Source organism: Pelodiscus sinensis, chromosome 2, assembly GCF_049634645.1.
Source record: "Pelodiscus sinensis isolate JC-2024 chromosome 2, ASM4963464v1, whole genome shotgun sequence".
Taxonomy (NCBI): Eukaryota; Metazoa; Chordata; order Testudines; family Trionychidae; genus Pelodiscus; species Pelodiscus sinensis.
The window spans coordinates 134350097-134370038 of record NC_134712.1 but is presented as its reverse complement, the minus strand read 5'-3'; the positions used below and the strand labels follow the sequence as shown (position 1 = coordinate 134370038).

The window sequence follows — 19942 nt, the reverse complement described above, 5'->3', positions numbered from 1 at the left end:
TCGCCCCGGAGGACGCGGTGGCGGGACCGCTGCGCTCTAGGCGGTCCCGCTGCCTGCGAGCTCCGGGGCGAGAAAAGCCCCGTTCGTAAGTGCGGATCCGACATAAGTCGGATCCACGTAAGTCGGGGACTGCCTGTAATTCATAAATTTTTGGTAGTGTCCTCTACATCCTTTCTATCTAGGTAACAAAACTTGGGAATTGAACTGGACTTGCTGAGATAAGGATTGAAAACCTCTAGACAACTGCAGACATATTTGTTGCTTACCTTCTTGTTCCTTTTAAACCAATACTACTCTTAATCTTATATTTTTAGGAGTGCTAGTTTCAGCACAGCAGGGAGACAGGAGCAAAGCCGCAGAGGCGGCGGGACCTCTGCACCTCCGTGGCTTTGCTCAGGTCTCCCTGGTCTGCTGGGGGGGGAGGGAGCGCAGCTAGTGCGCCCCCCCCAGCAGACCAGGCTTTTGTTGCGGGACGCCTGGGGTAGAGCAGCTGGGGTGCTGCCAGGTTGGTCCTGCGGGGACCTACCCAGCAGTGCCCCAGCTGTTCTGTCCCAGGAGTCCAGATTCAGCTGCTGTTGAAACTGATCAGCGGCTGATTCCAGGAAGCTGGGGGCAGAGCAACTCTGCCTCGGGCTTCCTCTAGTCAGCCACTGGTCAGTTTCAGCAGCGGCTGAATCTGGAGCCAGTTCTGACTTACATACAAATTCAACTTAAGAACAAACCTATAGTCCCTATCTTGTACGTAACCCGGGGACTGCCTGTAACCCAAAATTAGAAACCATGGTTGTCTGAAAGTGCTCCTAGGCTGGCCACAGGACTGAATAGAGGAGTACTGCAGTTCTGTCATAATAGCACCAGTACTGTTTCTCCTACATTACAGGTCGGACCTCCCGGATCTGGCACCTTCAGGACTTGAGCTGTCCCGGACGAGCGAGTTTGCCAGACCAGGGGAGGTCATTGCTTCCCTGCTGGCTGCCCTGCTTCTGGGCTTCTTTCTTTGGGACTCCCTGCCCTGCCACTGGCCCACTAACACTGGCCTGGCATGGCTCCCTCCACTCTGCTGCCCCAGAGTCTCCGCGGTTCTTGGCAGGGACTGCTTGGCCGCTACCTGCTCTTCTAGCACGGGGTATTCCCTGGGGTTCCCGGCTGGCGCCACCTGGCTATTATTGGCCCTGCAGCTGCCAGGGGTTCCCCAGCCAAAGAGTCTGGCTGCCCCATCCCTAGGAATGCTGCTGCTGAGTATTCCAGGTGCCTGCCTCTGCCAGCCCCACTTCAGCTGGGGGGGTTACTGAGCAGAGGCTTCCTGGTCACCCTGGCCTCGCTGCTGCTGAGGGTTTGTGGAGATTCCTAGCTGAGGCCTTCCGACCGTCAACAGCTGCAACTAGGGGTTCCCCAACTGGGGCCGGGACTCTCCAGTCACCTGGCCCTGCTAACACCAGGCTTCCCCAGCAGGGGTGGGGGCTCCCTGGCTGCCGCCTCTCTGGTTGGTGCCTGGCCCTATTGACGCTAGGTGTTCTTGGCCAGGGCAGGGGCTCTCCAGATGCTATTTGGTCCACTGGGGCTCCCCAGCCTCTGCATTGCTCCTGCCTCCAGGGCTCTGGTTCAGCAACATCCAGGGCCTTGCTGGAATAAGGGATCTTGTGCAAACTGGCCCCACCTACACTGAGATTTTCCCTGCAAAAACCTCTTTTGCAAAAAGGATCGGAAGAGAATATGCAAATGAGAGCACGAGAAATGCTGATGAGTGCTTCATTTGCATTTCTTCTTCTGCAAAAACCTGACAGTGTAGACGTAGCCATACAAAGATAACAGCTCCTAACTACAACTTTAGAAAGTTATACCAATCAACAAGAATAGAAAGTATCTGAAATACAATATAATACATTTATTCCCTATTAGCTACTTTCTTATTCTGGTCATATAATCTCACATTTTAATCACACATCTATAACAAATCCATTACTTGATTAATACATTATGAAAACTGAATGAATCTATTTTCTATTAGTTATCAGAAAGCAATGTACCTTTCTGGCATGTATTTGTGTTTGTGAGAGCTGTTTTCTTCCAGATATTTTTCTTTACTAAAGTCAGTTTCATACTGTGATAAAGTCCGATCCTTATCTGATCATTGTCCCCATTCTTATAGCATTGTGACTCTAATCTTGCAACCTGGTTTTCTTCCATTTTTTCTGTGACCTGGCTGCAAACATCAGGCTCCTTCACTTAGTTCCGTCGTTTGTTGAAAAACGAAAGCATGTAGCAATTTGAATATAGACTGAAAGACCACTTAGCTCAAGCAACTTGTAATGGCATCTGAAAGGCCTGATTCAGATTTATAATGGCACAAATCAGGAGTAATTCCAGTGAAATCAAATATCTTTCAAACTAGGGTGAGATCAGAATTGGGCATAGAGATTCTAGACAGCTTGACCAAATCTGTTCTAGATATTTAATAATAAATAGTCACTATCATCAAATAGCTGCTCTCTGGATTGAGTCAACCAAGGACTGGTCTATCCTACATGGTTAGGTCAAGGTTAGCCATGTTAGGTCAATTTTATAACAGATGAGTACACACCAGCAAACCCTTCTATCGACTTTAAGGACTATAAAGTGGATTTCTGTACTCTTCCTTGATGACACTAAATTAGACCTTGCATGGCCGACTTTGGGATAGTGAAGATGCAGTGCTGTTTAAGTCAATAATCTTGGACTTTGGGAGGTGTCCAACAGTGCCCCAATATGAATGCTCTTGCCAGCACTTCCAACTCCATTGCACTCCCCAAGTATACAGGAAAAGCCTCATAAAATTTTGAATTTTGTTTCCTGTTTGGCCAACATGGAACAGAAGACTTTCGTTCCCACAGCTTTGAACCACCCACTACATTGTTTTATCCCATCAGGCATTGGGAGACTAACCCAGAATGCAAATGAATGGCAGGAATGGTGTGATGGCTACTGATAGAGCATCGCTGTCAAAGGTAGCCACGCTAATACAGGTGCACTCCATCTACCTCATGTACCCAGTGAGGACATGCACCTTCAACTTTGGGAATTCAGATGCTAAAAAGTCAACCTTAATAAATTGGACCTACATTCATAGTGCAGCCATACCCTAAGTTGGGGAACTTTCTAAAGTGAAAGTCGTTTAGACGTGGCTTTTTTGGCGAGTCCCCCCCCCCCCCCCCGCCATTAGAAACCAGAAAAAAAGAGAAATCCAGTGCAACCTCCCATTTAATTACAGCATAAACTAGGAGTATAGAATGATATCTCTGAATTTTCACAAGTACATCCATTAATTAGCTTAGAAACTAAAATGAAGTAATATGTAGATATTAAGAGTTTTAGCACCCAGTTGACACCACTACTCCAAAATTATGTACTCCAACACTTAAAAAATATATTAGTTAACATTCATCGAACACTAGTGCATGGACCCATTCTTCTTTTAAGGATTAATAGTTATTTTTGCCATTATTCTTCATCAGTAGAAACTAAAGAATAATGTTCTACTACCAGAAATGTCATGAAGATTTTTTAATTGTCACCATAAAGGGGAAAAAAGTAGATTAAACTGGTTAATTATAATATGCAACCAGAAATATTAAGATACTTAATCATGTGGTGACTGCATATTGTCACTACGAAAGTTAAAATTATTTAGAGATAAGGTGACATGACTGCATTTTCATCCCCCATGTTCTGTTTAATTTTATGTTTGACCTTATCTCAGATCTTCTTTATTTATAAAACTTGTTTAGTTGATAATTATAGACAATCTTGTAATGTGTTTTATGATGTTACTATGTGCTCTCAATCTTAACTCCATTTTAAGATTTTTTTTATCACTATACAGGAATTAATTATGTATACAAAATAGGTGTTCCATGTAGTAAATGCCTCAGGGGTAGGAAAAGAAAATGCTGGATGCACAAGCGTGTATAAAAAGCGATCTAAGATATGAAAAAAAACCCAACAGACTGGTGGAGAAACCAACACCATCAAGATAGGAAAGTTTTTAAAATTATGTGCATGCAGTGTAAAAACTGTAAGGTAATAAAAAATACGGAATAAAATGAAAACTGCATACCAAGTGCTGACAAAGACAAATATCGTGAAATATCTTATATTTGTTTTTTAAAAAGTATCATGGGAGTCTATAGGTTTTCTAAAATATGAGAAGACTCTTTAAATTCCCAGAACAGAGACATATTGCAGAAAATATCAAATTAATTGTTTGCTTTAGTGTTACTAGTAAAGGTGATTTACCTTCTTCAATATTACTTTTTCCTCCCATGGAAAATTAATGGCATTTCTGACACCCATTGGTATCATGGAATTTAATATATTTTTGATCAAGGAAAAAGAAATATTGAGGCAGCATAGTTTAAATCAAGATCAAGAGCAAATAAATCTGAGTTGATGAAGATTGGTACCCAGGCTAGCAGACTGTTCCAGTATTAAAGAGAAGAGTTGCAGAAGAGTCATGCTAAGATGCAAGTGGAAGCACAGTTTGGAACATCATTCCTTTCACACAATTTAGCGTTTCTTTTTTAATACACCTAGTTTGAATTTCTCTATGGCAGTGATGTGGCTATGAAAAGTTTTTATTTGGAAAAAGCATAAAAGAAAATCAAAATGGCTAAAGCAATATATTTTCAATCATGAGTGGTGTGGAGAGGGTGAATAAAGAAAAGCTATTTATTAGTTCCCATAATAGAAGAACTAGAAGACACCAAATGAAATTAATGGGTTTAATTAGTTTAAAACTAACAAAAGAAAGTTCTTCTTCACACAACACGTAGTCAACCTGTGGAACTCCTTGCCAGAGGAGGCTGTGAAGGCTAGGACTATAACAGAGTTTAAAGAGAAGCTAGATAATGTCATGGAGGTTAGGTCCATAAAAGGCTATTAGCCAGGGGATAGAAATGGTGTCCCTGGCCTCTGTTTGTCAGAGGCTGGAGATGGATGGCACAAGACAAATCGCTTGATTACAGTCTTCGATCCACCCCCTCTGGGGCACCTGGTGCTGGCCACTGTCGGAAGACAGGCTACTGGGCTAGATAGACCTTTGGTCTGACCCAGTACGGCCGTTCTTATGTTCTTATTTTACTAGACCATCTTCTGGTGGTGGCAGACAAGCTTTCCATCTACAAAGAGTCTTCTTCGGGTCAGAAGCATGTTGTTTACTACTAAAGACAAAGTTTTCATTTTGAAGTCTCAGAAGGTCAACAAAGGTAGCTATTCAGTAGCAAATGCTCCCAAGTCACACAAATGAACCTCCAAAACATATTGATTAAATTAACTGATCTTAGTACTGGATTATCTCACTAAAACTGAGCTTGAAGAATACAGAATGTGATATTGAAAACACATTATTTTGAAGGCACATGCTCTGAATATGAATATTGTCCATCATTCAATTTTATTTTGCAAAATATTAGTGTATATGTATATTTTCTTTAAACAAGGTACCTGAGCTATGTGAAAATGTTAATCTGAAATTCATTACACCATATTAGCTTAAAGGAATTTAGTTTTTTTAAAGTGAATTAGCTGTGTCTATGAAGAGATTTCTCTGGTTAAAAACAGTGAATAATTTCAGGCAATAGTAATAATAGTGTAAAAGCATCAAAATACTACTACAGGGATCTACACTTGGATGCTAAGAAAACAATGAATTAGCATTAAAAATGATTACAGTATATAGGTGTTAAGTTATGGTACTGTTTGCCAGCAAAGCACATATTTTCTATTTCAGGAAAGCAGAGCATTCAGCTAAGAGAAGAATTAAATTCTGTGTAACAGAATAAGCAGGAGACATTACATTGCTAAAGAAATGGATTTGTCTATTTTTTTTATCGTGTCTTTCTACCATAACATTAAATTAGAACTATGCTAAAATTCCATTTCTAATAGGCATTCAACCTAATTTTAGCTGAAGTTCTTTTATTTGAACTTGATTAAATACGTATATTTAAAATACTTATTTTAAGCCAGGTATTATAGCTAGTAAAGGCACTTGGTACAATCATCCCTCTCCTTATGGGTAGTTTTACTGAAGACCTTGTATGGATGTGAGGATGTATTCAGCTCCCTTTTGGTAACTTCACGCAGGACAGGGAATGTCTGTTAAGCTTCCATCTCAATGAATTCCAATAATGTTCCCCTTCTTAACATCACTGCTACACTATCCCACTGATGAAACTACCTTCTCTTACATGCACCCATTGTTCATCTTTTTGGCATCAGAAATAGTATGGAGGGTATCCATGTGGAGATTACTTATTTCATTCTAAAACTAACATTTATCAAAGAGCATAAAGGCTGTTATAGTTCTAGGAGATGAGCTGCCTAAGGCCAGGCCAATTTGGTCCATAATGCTAAGATTGTATATCACAAAATAGCAAAAGTATCATTTTTTCCCTTTCTCTCCTCTCAGAATCAAACAAAAGGACCCTATCAAATGACATTTCTCCAAAAATTCTCCACTCTCACAAAACACATTTTCACCAAAGATATCTTGCTAATATGTAGATTTTGAAGGTACAAGTTCAGGTCTCAAAATTCACATATGATAATATTTCAGTGAACCCGGTAAGGGAGGGTTATTGTGTGAATATCATTTATTAGAAAGTGCTTATTGTGTATTAAATGTAAAGTGTTTCCTGTTATAATGTATTATATCTAAAATCAATACATTGATTGAAAAAAGAAGGAAAGAAGAAGGAGAATCTTTAGCTGACATACTTTGAAAAATACATCGGAAACAGAGGAGTTATGATGATGGTACAGAAGATAATGGTATAATATACAGAGAGAAGATAAGAACTTGAGAAGGTATTTATTGATTAAATAGACTTAGTATGAATCTGAAGGGAAGCTACTAAAACTTTTAAAAGAAGCAATAGCTGTTACTGCAAGGAGGCAGCAAATTATGATTTTATAATAATTTATTATATTTATAAACAGTTTCTAAGTTTACAGATTTGTTTTGCAGAAAAAGCATTAGACTGTAATAGAAATTCTTGGCTTGTATATTAAGGTTTCTTCAATTATGATTATATAGTCTATATGTATTCAGATTAAGACTGAAAGTCTTTCTGGAAGATATGCTGTGGTTGAACCTAAGTGATTGTGTTTAATACAAAGATACTTGGGTTCAGTCCTATGGCAGGTGTTATACAAGAGGTCAGACAATGGTCTAATGCTCCATCTGACCATAACATCCATGAAAATGCAAGAAAGTGGACTGAAGAATGTATCAATTTGCTCCTCAAAGCTTAAATGCTAAACAAAAGGAAAATAAATATGTTACCCACTACAATCATGAGTAGACTAAGTCATTGTGCCACTGGCCCTAAAATTCACATAGCAGGTCAGTGGAATAATCAAGAAGAGGTCTCCCAACTCTCTGTGCTGTGTCCTATTTGCTGTCCCATTTTCATAACCATGTTCTCATTAACAAGGTCTAACTTACATCCAGTTTAATTTAATTTTAAATGGTTTAATCTGTATTTTAATTATAACTTGTTTTTTTTACAATGCTTTACTATTACCCTACACATGACTTGCCATTATATCTTATGGCTAGGAAGTTAACCAAGATACTGTACTTGTTTTTCCCTCTAACTAGCTCACTTCCTTTAAAATATTGTAGTCATTCTGTGAAGGGAAAATGCAGTCAAAGACATTTTAATAACAAATTGGGTCAAATATTTATATTTTCATTTAGAAAATATTTAAACAAAGCAAAAAGTATATTAGAAAAACCTTGCTAATGTTATGCAACTTAACATTTGTAGATGTTTTCTTCCACATTTTCTCCAAGTGGAATTGGCTTCTGGCATTGCAAATTGCTGGCACATCTAAAAATGCCAGGTAGCTACATATATACAGAGACTTTCATGCTAGGAGTCACATTCTCCATTGTTATCTCCTGATTGCCAATGTCCCTCCCCCCCCTCCCGCCCCCGGTACTATCAATTCTGTCATTGGTCACTCCCACTTCTTAACACCACATACCCATTAACCCCCTTTCAAGGCATCTAGAAAGCACAGAACATGTGCCAATACTGCATAACTGTTAATAATTCTAGACCAGAAATTTGCCATGTCTCCAAGCAAGCCTAGTGACAGCCTTTTAGATTGCCAGGCCCTGGGGCAGCTACCACCTTTATCATCTTCCATTTATAGCCTTATCTTCTATTTACAGCCACCCCATGATCCTTTCTGAAAGCATGGAGTTCTGACACTCATGTTTGCCCAAGGGAGTTCTTTATCACACTTCGGGAAATGTGTGGTTAAGTCAAGTAGATATATATGAGTTGTGGCTGACTTTGGCATTTTATTTATGTTGCAATTTCTATAAAATCTCTTGCTTGTTACCCTCCTCCATCTCTCACACACATACACCAGGCTCATACTCTCTTACAATCAAAACTGAGTTTTATCCAGCATTCTACCCAATGATGACAAATATGATTTCACCACAAGTCTCATATTTAATGTTTTTTGCTTAATGCATGAGCTCAGGTTGTGATACTAAATCAATCCCAATTTTCACTTAAAGTGAAGGGGGTCTCTCTTAAATGTTTCCTGAAAATAGTTTGAAAACACTAATCCTTTAAGCAACTTTTGAAATAAAACTCTTATTGTTTAACCACTTATGACTTTATTAATAATAGAGCTGACTATTTAAGAGTAACGTGTTCCAAATAGTCAACAAAACTCTATTAATAGAGAGTCTCTGCTATATAAAATACCCGGAGAACCCTGAATACCAAATTTATTCTATTGTTTACAAGAATGGAAATGTGACTGAAAATCAAGAAGTGACAATGCCAAGTCAACATTCAGTGCAACATAAAAGCAATGTGAGCTCACAGACTCAGAAGCAATTAATATAAAGATTCATTAATTGACTATTTTTTTAAAATGAGGTTGCCTAAAATAGGTTAATTTTTTCAAGTAATGACGAAGCATGCTAGATTGAATGTAAGTTTATACAGTAAAACTTCAGTGTTACAAACACCTCAAGATTGCAAGTTATTCATAACTTTGAAGTGTTCATAATTCCCAACAAAATGTTTCAAAAGCTTAGAACTGAACATTGATTGACTTAATATTACTTTGAAACTTTACTATGCAGAAGAGAAAATGCTTTTAACCATATTGTTTGCTAGTGCAGATTAAACCCATTACTTCTTGTTCTGCCTTTAGTGGAAAAAGCCCTGGCTGGGACAATTTAGTTGCGGTTGGTCCAGCTTTGAACAGTCGGCTGGACTATATGACCTCAGAAATAGAGTCCTGCACAGATACAAAATTTTTTATTTGCATCCACATCTGTATCCACAAATATGAACCATGGATACCCATAGATATCTACAAATTTTCAGGGTTCTAGATACAAAATTTGTATCTGCATCATATCCATAAAAGAAAGACACGGATGAAAATACCTATGGATATATAGCAACTATCTCCAGATTCATGAAGTCTCTTCCAACCATAATTTTCTATGATTCTATAACACGAAGAACAACTAATCAACCTCCTCTTTAAGAAAGAGCCCTTAACATATTTGAAAACTTATCAGATCACCTTTCTTACAGTTTTCTTTTCTGAAGAAAATTAAATTTGGCCAAGAACAATCTGATTTTAAAAATACTTGTCCTGTTTTGTCTTGTTTTTGTTCCTCTGCATAATTAGCCATGTTCATGCTTCCAAATCTTCAAGTAAGACTAGATGTCTAGGCAGAGCCAGAGGATAAATTAGCCTGAAGTGTTGGCTAGACAGGCAAATCATATGCCTTTTTCTACTAGGAGGTGGGAAGCCATTTATCTTAAATGTCAGGTTAAATGAGCTCATAAATTAGGGATATTAGAGAGGGAGAACACTTATTACGTCACCTAGTCCATCTCCCTGCCAATTCACTACCACACAAAATAAACCCACAAATTTTAAATGAAGTTTCAACATTTAATTAGACCATGTTTTAGTTGTCTGGACTGTTAATCAATATAGCTTTTACTGTTTTGTAAGAACATCAAACTAAGTAATTTAATATGTGCCGGAAAATGGTATTGTGGAAATAAGACAAAGTGTATTTTTCTTCTAACTATGGCCAATTCCTAACCCAAAAGCCTTTTCCAATAAAACACAGAACACTTTGAGGTCACATGATACATAAGTAGTGTGCACCACTCTCACTTGCTGGTAAATTTTTAAACTCAAAACACCAAATGCAACCTACTCTGAGACATTAGTTTGCATAAGAAGTTATTCATTTCACATATTTTAGATCATGAGCGTGTCAGATACCGCTGTTATACTACATGTAAAACCTCATACATATCAACCACAGAGCAACCATGAATCTCTTTACAAGTTCATGTAGAATACCAGAGACCAATTTTTTAAATCTGTAAATTATCTAAACTACCAATTGCACAGCAGTTGTAGAAACAAAGTATTATGCAAGTATAGAACAATAGACTATTTCAATTTAGAACAACACATAAGTTGAAATAATCCTTAAAGAAGCTGTCAGTGTTATCTGAATTAAACTGATAATTTATGTTTTTATAGAACATACATCTCCTAACAACAAAACAGGCACACAGATTTAAAATTTCACCTCAGCCACATCCTAAGGCTGTATTTAACTTAGACAAATCTTTCAGTTTCAACTTCTTCTCTAGATTGGGCTCGTTTTGTTCCTACGGTTACTCCTTCCCGTGTTATTTCTGTCTTTACTCCTATTTCCCTCTGACTCACTGAACAGCTCAAACTCTTCATATACTTCTGGTGCAAAGTTAGTCTGGTGACTCGTCAGAAACTTCTCTCTCTCTTTTTCTTTCTTCCTCCCTACTCTCTGCAGGATGCTAAAACCAGATATCCTATCAGCGCACCCTTTTCGGTGAAGCCTTATATCATATTGAAATTTGACAAGGCTCTCAAATACAACATCTAGACATTGAATATTTTACCCAATTTATTTTGGGGTAGCTAGCTAGATCAAAACCATAGGCAGCTTTTAAACTCAACAGTCTTCAAGTACTGCAATTATCGCCATTACCTGTGTGGGAGATATGAGGGGTAAAAGCAAAATATCAATGGTATGGCAGTCTTATATTAGCTAATTTCTCTGATAAAACTTCCTTTTGCAATACAGACACACTGAATAATTCACAGGGAATTACAGTGAAATAAGGAGATATATTCAAAATACTTCATTTTTATTTGTGATGGAGGAACCTCAAAATATACTGAAGACTGAATTGCTTATAAAAACACATCTGAATTTGTGTCTCATCAGAATCAGAGTGGAATCTCATGATATCTGTTTTTCCAAAATTTCTAGTACTTCCTTTTTTAGTTTTAACCATTTAGACAATACCAAAAAAAAAAAAACTTCTTAATATATATTGGATATTTTGCTTCTGATTTTGGTCTCTATTCTTCTCAGGTCATATCAGAAACAAGTGAATATAAAGTCAGAATATTTTTAAAGAAACAAGATAAGATTTCCTTCAATCCATATGCAAACTTTGGATTGAAAATTACTTTCTGCATAGTGGTTCACATGTCTCTAGCTCTTACACTTTGTTCTGAAGAAACCTCCACATGTAATCAAGGAAAAGTAATGGATGTTGTATTTGTACCAGTCTCATTTAAGATCACTATGCAATTATACCATGCAGAGTAACAAACACCACAAAATGTCTCCTCAAGGCAATAACCACAAAATACTGTTAGGAAATTAAATGGAAGATTTTTTAAACACACAAAATATCTCCTACTGTTCCTGGCATCAATAATAAGCCTCGCAAGCTTGATTGACATAAAGCCATTGTACTTGTGTACCTGTTCCTTGACTGAGGCTAGAATAGCAGAAGTTGTCTCTGTTTCAGAACCGTCTCCATTGGATGTAGTCATCACAGGGCTAAGGGAACTTGTCTTGTCAGAAGATGAGGGCTGGTCTGGCACAGGCATAGCTCCTATGATTAAAAAAAAGATATTTTGCTATTACAAACCACATGTCTGTGAGGAATCAAATGTATTCAGTAATAAATACCCTAATTTCAGAAAAAATAAATGTTTTGCATCCAGCAGAGCTAACTTGATTTTGTTAGATCATGTGAAAGTCACTCATTTAGTATTCTTTTAAACACACAAAGTTTATTTAAAATGTATCTTAAGAATTCAAGACTGTTTTTATCTTTCAGTTGGTTTCCAGATCATTTGCTACATTGCATCTAGAGATAATTTAAAATATGTACAGTTGTGGCATTGGTGTAGTATTCTAGAGGCTGTGTCCAATACAAAATTACAATATCACAGGAGTGATAAATCATGTAATTCTATGCAAGCAGAGAACCTACTAAAGAGATATACAGAATTTCAGATGACTTCTTAAATTATGTGCCCATTTACTATGCACCTATTAGTAGCCTAGTATTTTGCCAAACTTTAAGCAAATCTAGTTTTTGCTGAAGTTTGTAAATAACCATAACAGTTATTCTTCTTCCCTCCCTCCTCCCCCCCACCATGAGAGATAGGATACAACAAGAAAGTCATGATTTTCGAGGTTGAGCCATAACACGAAGGGACATGAAGCATATAGTGCCCTGATTCATTAGTTGATGTAAAAGACAGTAGCTCTATAGGAAGTGCTCCTGATACTACCTCAGTTTCTTGTGCCAGTCCCCTGAAATTTAGCTTCCACGATTTTAGAAAGGAAATATTTTTGTTTATAGTTCTTGTAAAGTGGACTTAAGTGGTAAGTAAGGTATAGCTAAAGCCAACCCTTACTCACCATTTAATCAGCCTTTGATATATGAGTCCTCGTCTATGAGACCCAAAGGTCTGAGCAGCTCAAGTCCAGAATAAAAAGTAAATGCCACCTATCACCAACTATAGTGCAACAGCACTGGTTGAGGAAGTTTGTGATTGCAACACCCACAAATATTCTAGGCATAGGGTGAATGTGCAGCTAATAAAGCCTAAACTGACTTTTTATAACTTTTGTTCTGTACATTCACTGTCACATGAGGGTGTTCATTTGGCCTGGTTGGACACACCTCCCCAAAAAGCTTGCTGAAGCTCAAGCCACACTTAGCAAGATGAGAAGGGGGACATACCCCTGTGCAAACATACAAAGAAGCTTCCTCAAAATTATTGAAAACTTATCATATATTTCTTCCTATTCCCTGGTAGTTAGTGATTGGCTTAGTTTCAGAGGGGTAGCAGAGTTAGTCTGTAACTGGAAAAACTTAAACAACGAATAGTCTAGTAGCACCTTAAAGACTAATAAAACATGTAGATGGTATCATGAGCTTTCATAGTTACAATGAAGAAGTGGGTTGTAAACATGAATGCTTATGTTACCATCTATGGGTATGTCTACACTACCCTCCTAGTTCGAACTAGGAGGGTAATGTAGGCATACCGCACTTGCAAATGAAGCCCGGGATTTGAATTTCCCAGGCTTCATTTGCATAAGCGGGGCGCCGCCATTTTTAAAACCCCGCTTGTTCGAACCCCATGCAGCGCGGCTACACGGGGCACGAACTAGGTAGTTCGAACTAGGCTTCCTAGTTCGAACTACCGTTACTTCTCATTACCGTTACTCCTCGTGAAATGAGGAGTAACGGTAGTTCAAACTAGGAAGCCTAGTTCGAACTACCTAGTTCGTGCCCCGTGTAGCCGCGCTGCACGGGGTTCGAACAAGCGGGGTTTTAAAAATGGCGGCGCCCCGCTTATGCAAATGAAGCCCGGGAAATTCAAATCCCGGGCTTCATTTGCAAGTGCGGTATGCCTACATTACCCCGCTAGTTCGAACTAGCGGGGTAGTGTAGACATACCCTATATGTTTTGTTAGTCTTTAAGGCGCTGCTAGACTATTTGCTGTTTAAGTTTTTCCACGTACAAAGTTAATACCTTTAAATCAAAGTCTAATAAGCTCTTAAGCAGCATTTCTTATTTTACCTATCTTTAAATGTTGATTACCTTTGATGAAAATATTGTCAGTTTGTACTGAAATAATGCATACTAATATATGCATACTAATATATATGTAACTATTCCTTCCAAAAAACTTATTGATAGGCCACACAAAGTCACTCATGAATTCCTAATTATCAGATGGAAATTCATATTTTATATCTCTATCCCTGACTGTCATGAATATATGACACAAAATCTGCATCAGCGTCTGCTGAACAATTGAGAATAAAGAAAGTCTTAACATTTTTATTCTGTGCACAAATATAGGTTTTTACTGAAACAAGTGACTTTTCACAAAGTAACTCCAGCAACTCAGCAACGTAATTAGCAGGAATTTATTTTGAAATATTACCGATATACGGTGTACAAAACCACATAGTACATGTGTGCACACAAATACATTATGGCCCGATTTATAATCTTGACATTATTTTAGACTAAATTATTAGTCTGCTATTAATAGAAAGCAAGGTCATTTTCCTTTCTGCTGTTACAACTGTACAATTAAGGTAGGCTAATGTCTCACATTGTGGAATTCTGTTCTGACATGAGAAACGAAATTTTGGAGCACAAAGATTTTCTATCACTTCTCTTTTTCTCCCCTCTGTTTTTTTGCCTTTCCCACTCCCTTGCTGCTGTTAACGCCGCCTCACAAGCATCTCTCTCACCTACACCACAATAATACATTTTTTTAAATATTTTGTTAAGTGAAACTAACCTAATAGTTCCCACTATGATCACTATTCTTGTGTGTGCTATATGCTTTAAAAAACAAACAAACGAACAAACAAAAAGTCCAGGTTACATGCAAATTACAACACAGTTTTCAGAAGGGAGGGGTTTGGAGAAGACATCAGGAAGCCAATCTGCCTGGATATGCATTTCTGTAAATGCATTTAGATTATATACATTATATACAAAAGTTCTGTAAATACACCATTTATTAGTCCAGTTTAGCATTCAAAACATGGAGTTAACTGTCACATGGTACATGCACATACCTTTTCTTTATTTGAACTGCAGACTGTGAGGGACAGGGATTACCTGCTACTATGAATTTAAAATACTTTATTACTAAATGTAGCTAATATTTGCTGTTATTGAACAACCACAATAATCAATATAAATTCCGTCATGTCTTCACATACCAATCCACATAGAAATGCAAAGCTGTCTCTATCCACATCTATGTGCATGGCATTTATGTTCCTCACTAACAGGACACAGAATGGCAATGTGTCCTGGCAAACATACAGACTAGAACATATTAAGATCCATGTTAAGAAAGGAGGCTAGAATTACCACAGATTAAAATGCGCATCAGAGACTTCCTGGCATCTCTCTCCATTATAACAGAGCTCTTTCTGCAAAGATTTCAAATGTTTTCAATACTTCTTTTCAACAAGAGGAAGATATTAAAAGTCTCAGTAATTAACCACCTTGCCAACTTCTTATTAAAAAGCTGGTAAAGCATGAAGAATGTGAATAACAAAGCACAAGGTCCATCTCTCACTGTACTATCACAAGCCATTTTTAAACTTCTTATGTGCAGGCATCCATTTACTCTGAAATGTGTGATTCTTGTTTAGACTTAACTGCAATTTTACTTGTGAAAAACAGGAAATATATTTAGGAGTTGCATGCAAGAGCTTCAATGATATTTTGTCTGAGACAAAGAGATGGGGTCAAAAACTGATCCCACTGAAATCCATAACAACAACTCCACTAACTTCAGTACATTTGAAAAGAAAATTTGAACATTATGGTGATAGTCCAAACAAGACTAAAATAGTGTTTCTATTTTTTTTTTAAATGAGGAGCACTTTGAAAATTAAGTACTGTAATGTTAATTTTCCCTGCTCCAAAAAGCGGTATTCAGCATTAGATCAAAAGATAGTCATAGTTCTAATTTTATCAATCTAAATTTGCCAAGAATAATAAAAATGGAATTAGATGACAAAAAAATCTAATTTATTATTTACTCTTTTTTGTGTTTAAAATGAAGATTATTTGAAATAAGAATATATGATTTAATCTTTTTATGACACCAAAGGAAGTCAGTTACAATTTTTTAAATAGCCAAAGAAAGAGCTTAACCAATTTTGTAGACCAATGTCTTCATCCTGCAAAGTTTATGTTTGTGATTCCAATTGGACTATTCATTATATATAAATTTAAACATATGGATAAATCTTGGTGGGCTTCGGGATGAAAGCTGTAGATCCTTTGCCACATACAAGTTATAAGATAGACTTTTAAAACATCTACGTATTAAAGAGAGGACAACCTTTGGCCTGCTTAGTGAAATTTAAAAGTAATTAAAATATGGTACTGATAAAATTATCAGCTCAACCACAGATCTGAAATCAGAGTAGGATGTTAAGAGGTGGGTAACTGGGTAATCGTGTAGTTGATACTATTTGCACACGCAGCCCAGCTCCTACTACATTTAAACTGCAGAGCTGCAGCAGGGATACCGCCTGGACCCAGGTTTGCTCAGCCCCAGTTTGCACTGGGTCCAGCAGCTCCGGTCTGTAGAGGGCCCCCAACTTCCTAGGCCCCATCATCCCCGCAATACTGCTTCTGATGACGGGCAAACGGCACTTCAGAGACAGCCATTTTCCGTTAAAAGCATTTTCGGAATAGAGCGCGTCTAGATTGGCATGGACGCTTTTCCGCAAAAGCACTTTTTACGGAAAAGCGTCCGTGCCAATCTAGACGTGCTTTTCTGCAAACAAGGCCCGATCGCCATTTTCGCGATCTGAGCTGTCTACACTGGCCTTTTTGCGCAAAAGTTTTGTGCAAAAGGACTTTTGCCCGAATGGGAGCAGCATAGTATTTCCGCAAGGACATGGACAATCTTACATGAGATCATCAGTGCTTTTGCGGAAATTCAAGTGGCCAGTGTAGACAGCTGGCAAGTTTTTCCGGAAAAGCGGCTGATTTTCCGGAAAAACTGCCCAGTCTAGACACAGCCAAGGTGTGGGGAATGCGAGTAGTCGACTCGACTACCTGATAAGCCTAAGTTTATCAGGTAGTTGACTAATCAACTGCTCTTTTACATCCCTAAATCAGAGACCATCTTTCTTCAGACCTGGTTTCCAAGACAAAGTACTCCAAAAGTGATAGTGATTTTTTACTGACTACAAATTCTATTACAAATAAGGAACTGTGATTTGTCTTCTATCTTTATGGACATGCCATGTAATGGGGGTGGGGAGAGAAGAGAGATAGAAAGAAGGGAGGCCATTAGTTCACACCTTCCTTCTGTTTTAGGTTATCTTCTGGAAGACTGGTAGAGACAACGTGTATCAATATTTCTAAATCCTAGGAAGGAAGCAAGGTTAGTTGAATAGCCAAGAGCTTCCCAGTTCTGTTTTCAGCTCTTCCAGCTTATCCCTTCAGCTCCTCTCTCCTTCTCCCCTTCTCATTTCTAAAATATAGATACTAATCTTCCCCCATTCTCTCCCAGGAACCAAACTCTCCTACTTGTTTCTGAGCCTGGAGAAAAGAGCAGATGAAGCAGGGAGGCACTGTGATTGCAAAGAGTAGGTACAGGGACTGTGCACTTTGTGGAACTAATTTGAATTAAGCCCATGTAAGCCTATATTCTCATGTGCCTGCTTCAGCTACTGTCTGACATCTATGAACTGAAAGCACTTCCACGTGCAGCCACTCTAAAAATGGTTTTGAGGTACATAAGAGCTGGCACTGATAGAGCTTAGCCCTACCAATACATACCTAGCCAGTAAGTTATATTCAGACAAGTCACAACAGAATAAAATGTTTATACAATCGCATGCTGTATATATTCATAATCACGATAGCTTGCCATGCTAGCAGCAGTTACATTTAAGACTACCCAAGTGTTTCAATGCTAAACTCATTTTGGGGCTGCTGGTAACTTTTTTAATCTTTTGCCTTTCAGATTGAGATTTTCCCCCTTGTCTCCACCACAGATTTTTTAGAGGCCTGAGAGGGGCTATTTTTATTATGCATAATTTAGTGTTCACCCCAGTCACTGCATAAGTGGAAAACTTTATGTAAAGGAGGCCGTAGTGTGCATTGAATGGTGCATATCAAAAGTAGGTTTGAAAGATGTAGTACATAGCACCCTATGAGCAGCACTGATGCACTTTTTCCAGAATTTTTTTTAACACGCTCCAAATTTGATAAAGATGCATGTTGTCCCCTTTCTTTTCTGTGGAAATATTGAAGGAACTTTATTATAAAGTAGTTGTGACAGTAAAGAAAAAATAATGTGTATGCACAGAGTTTTCAAATCTTGCTGATTTGGTCAAACCGAAACTAGTTATCAGCAAGACATGAAAGTCACCCCTCCTAAAAATTTTCTCTGACACATTTCAGCCTTTCAAGCATGATTATCTACTATATATTTGAGCAAGTTTGTCCATTTGTTCAACAACTCCTCCTACATGGCAAGAGCTAAGAACATCAAATTCGGTATACAGCTTCCTCCATCATCACTTAAAGCAAGGTAAGGGTTTGGTTATTTGGGATGTGTGTGTCGAAAGAGAGAGGCTGAAGCTCTACCCAATTCACACAGAGATGCAGTAAAAAAATCATCAGTTGATGAAAGAGGCTGGCTGGGGACATGCCCTCCCTCTGGTCTGGGACTGCCCCAGTCCCAAGCCTCCCCCACTAGGCATCCTTTAGTGAAGGTGCGGGAGGCCTGCAGCTCCATCACTCCTCATTTGTATGGGAACATTGCTAACTGTTCCCCTTCAGCAGGGAGCCATGGGCAAGTGCACAGTTTGCTGCATTACCCAATCTGGCTGGAAAGTGCAGGGGACAGATGAACATGGACCTGCCACATGGGGATATGCACCCGTCTCCTGACATTGGCTGCTGGAGCTGCAGCGGCCATGGAGAAATGCTTCTTATCTGGCCCCAAGCTGCTGTGGTGAGAGAGCTGGAGTGGTCTTCTCTCCCTGGGGAAGCCTGCATAATGACCCCCTTCATCCTCAGCTCCAGCCGAGAGCAATGCTTTAAATGAAGAAAAGAAAAAATTGAGTTGATTACAGTGTTACTTGGGTCCTTTTCTAGTTTAAGTAGAAAAAAGGTTCCAAAATATTGCATGGGAATATTGTTATAATCTCAAAGTAATATAATGGGAGAATGAGAATTTTACTAATCATACACACCCACACTCACCATACAAATACATAGGCACAAACGTATTTCAGGTTTATTGTTTACTGGGATGAAGATTTACTGATAAAATTTATATAGGTACATAAGGATGGCCATACTGAGTCAGACCAACAATCCATCTAGACAAGTATCTTGTCTGCCGATAGTGGCGAATACCAGATGCCCCAGAGGGAGGGACCACAACAGGGAATCCTTATGTGATCCCTCCCCTGTCACCCACCTCCAGAGAAACAGAGGCTAGGGACACCATTTCTACCCATCCTGGCTAATAGATTTGTAGAGGTTAGGTCCATCAGTGGCTATCTAGTTCTTTTTTGAACCCCGTTAAAGTCCTAGCCTTCACCACATCCTCTGGCAAGGAGTTCCACAGGTTGACTGTGCACTGAGTGAAAAAAAGTCCTTTTCTTTGTTTTAAACCTGCTGCCCATTAATTTCATTTGGTGACCTCTAGTTCTTATATTATGGGAATAGTAAATAACTTTTCCTTATTCACTTTTTCCACACCAGTCATGATGTTATAGACCTCTATCATATACCCCCTTAGTCTCCTCTTTTCTAAGCTGAAAAGTCCAAGCCTTTTTAATCTCTTTTCATATGGGATCTGTTCCAAACACCTAATCATTTTTGTTGCCCTTTTCTGAACCTTTTCCAATCCTAATATATCTTTTTTGAGATGAGGCAACTCCACCTATATGAGTATTCATGATATGGGGATGGCATGGTTTATATAGAGGCAATAAGATATTTTCTGTCT

At 38.5% G+C, this 19942-nt stretch overlaps 1 protein-coding gene across 2 annotated transcripts in view; it reads right to left on the bottom strand.

Moving 5' to 3' along the window:
- CTNND2 (catenin delta 2) overlaps positions 1 to 19942 on the bottom strand; it is a 1073049-nt gene that overhangs the window by 884992 nt on the left and 168115 nt on the right. For both annotated transcript variants that reach the window (XM_006120137.4, XM_006120139.4), the window contains exon 2: positions 11872 to 12005. In XM_006120137.4, the coding sequence (XP_006120199.1) occupies positions 11872 to 12005 (134 nt within the window). The remainder of the gene's footprint in view (positions 1 to 11871; positions 12006 to 19942) is intronic.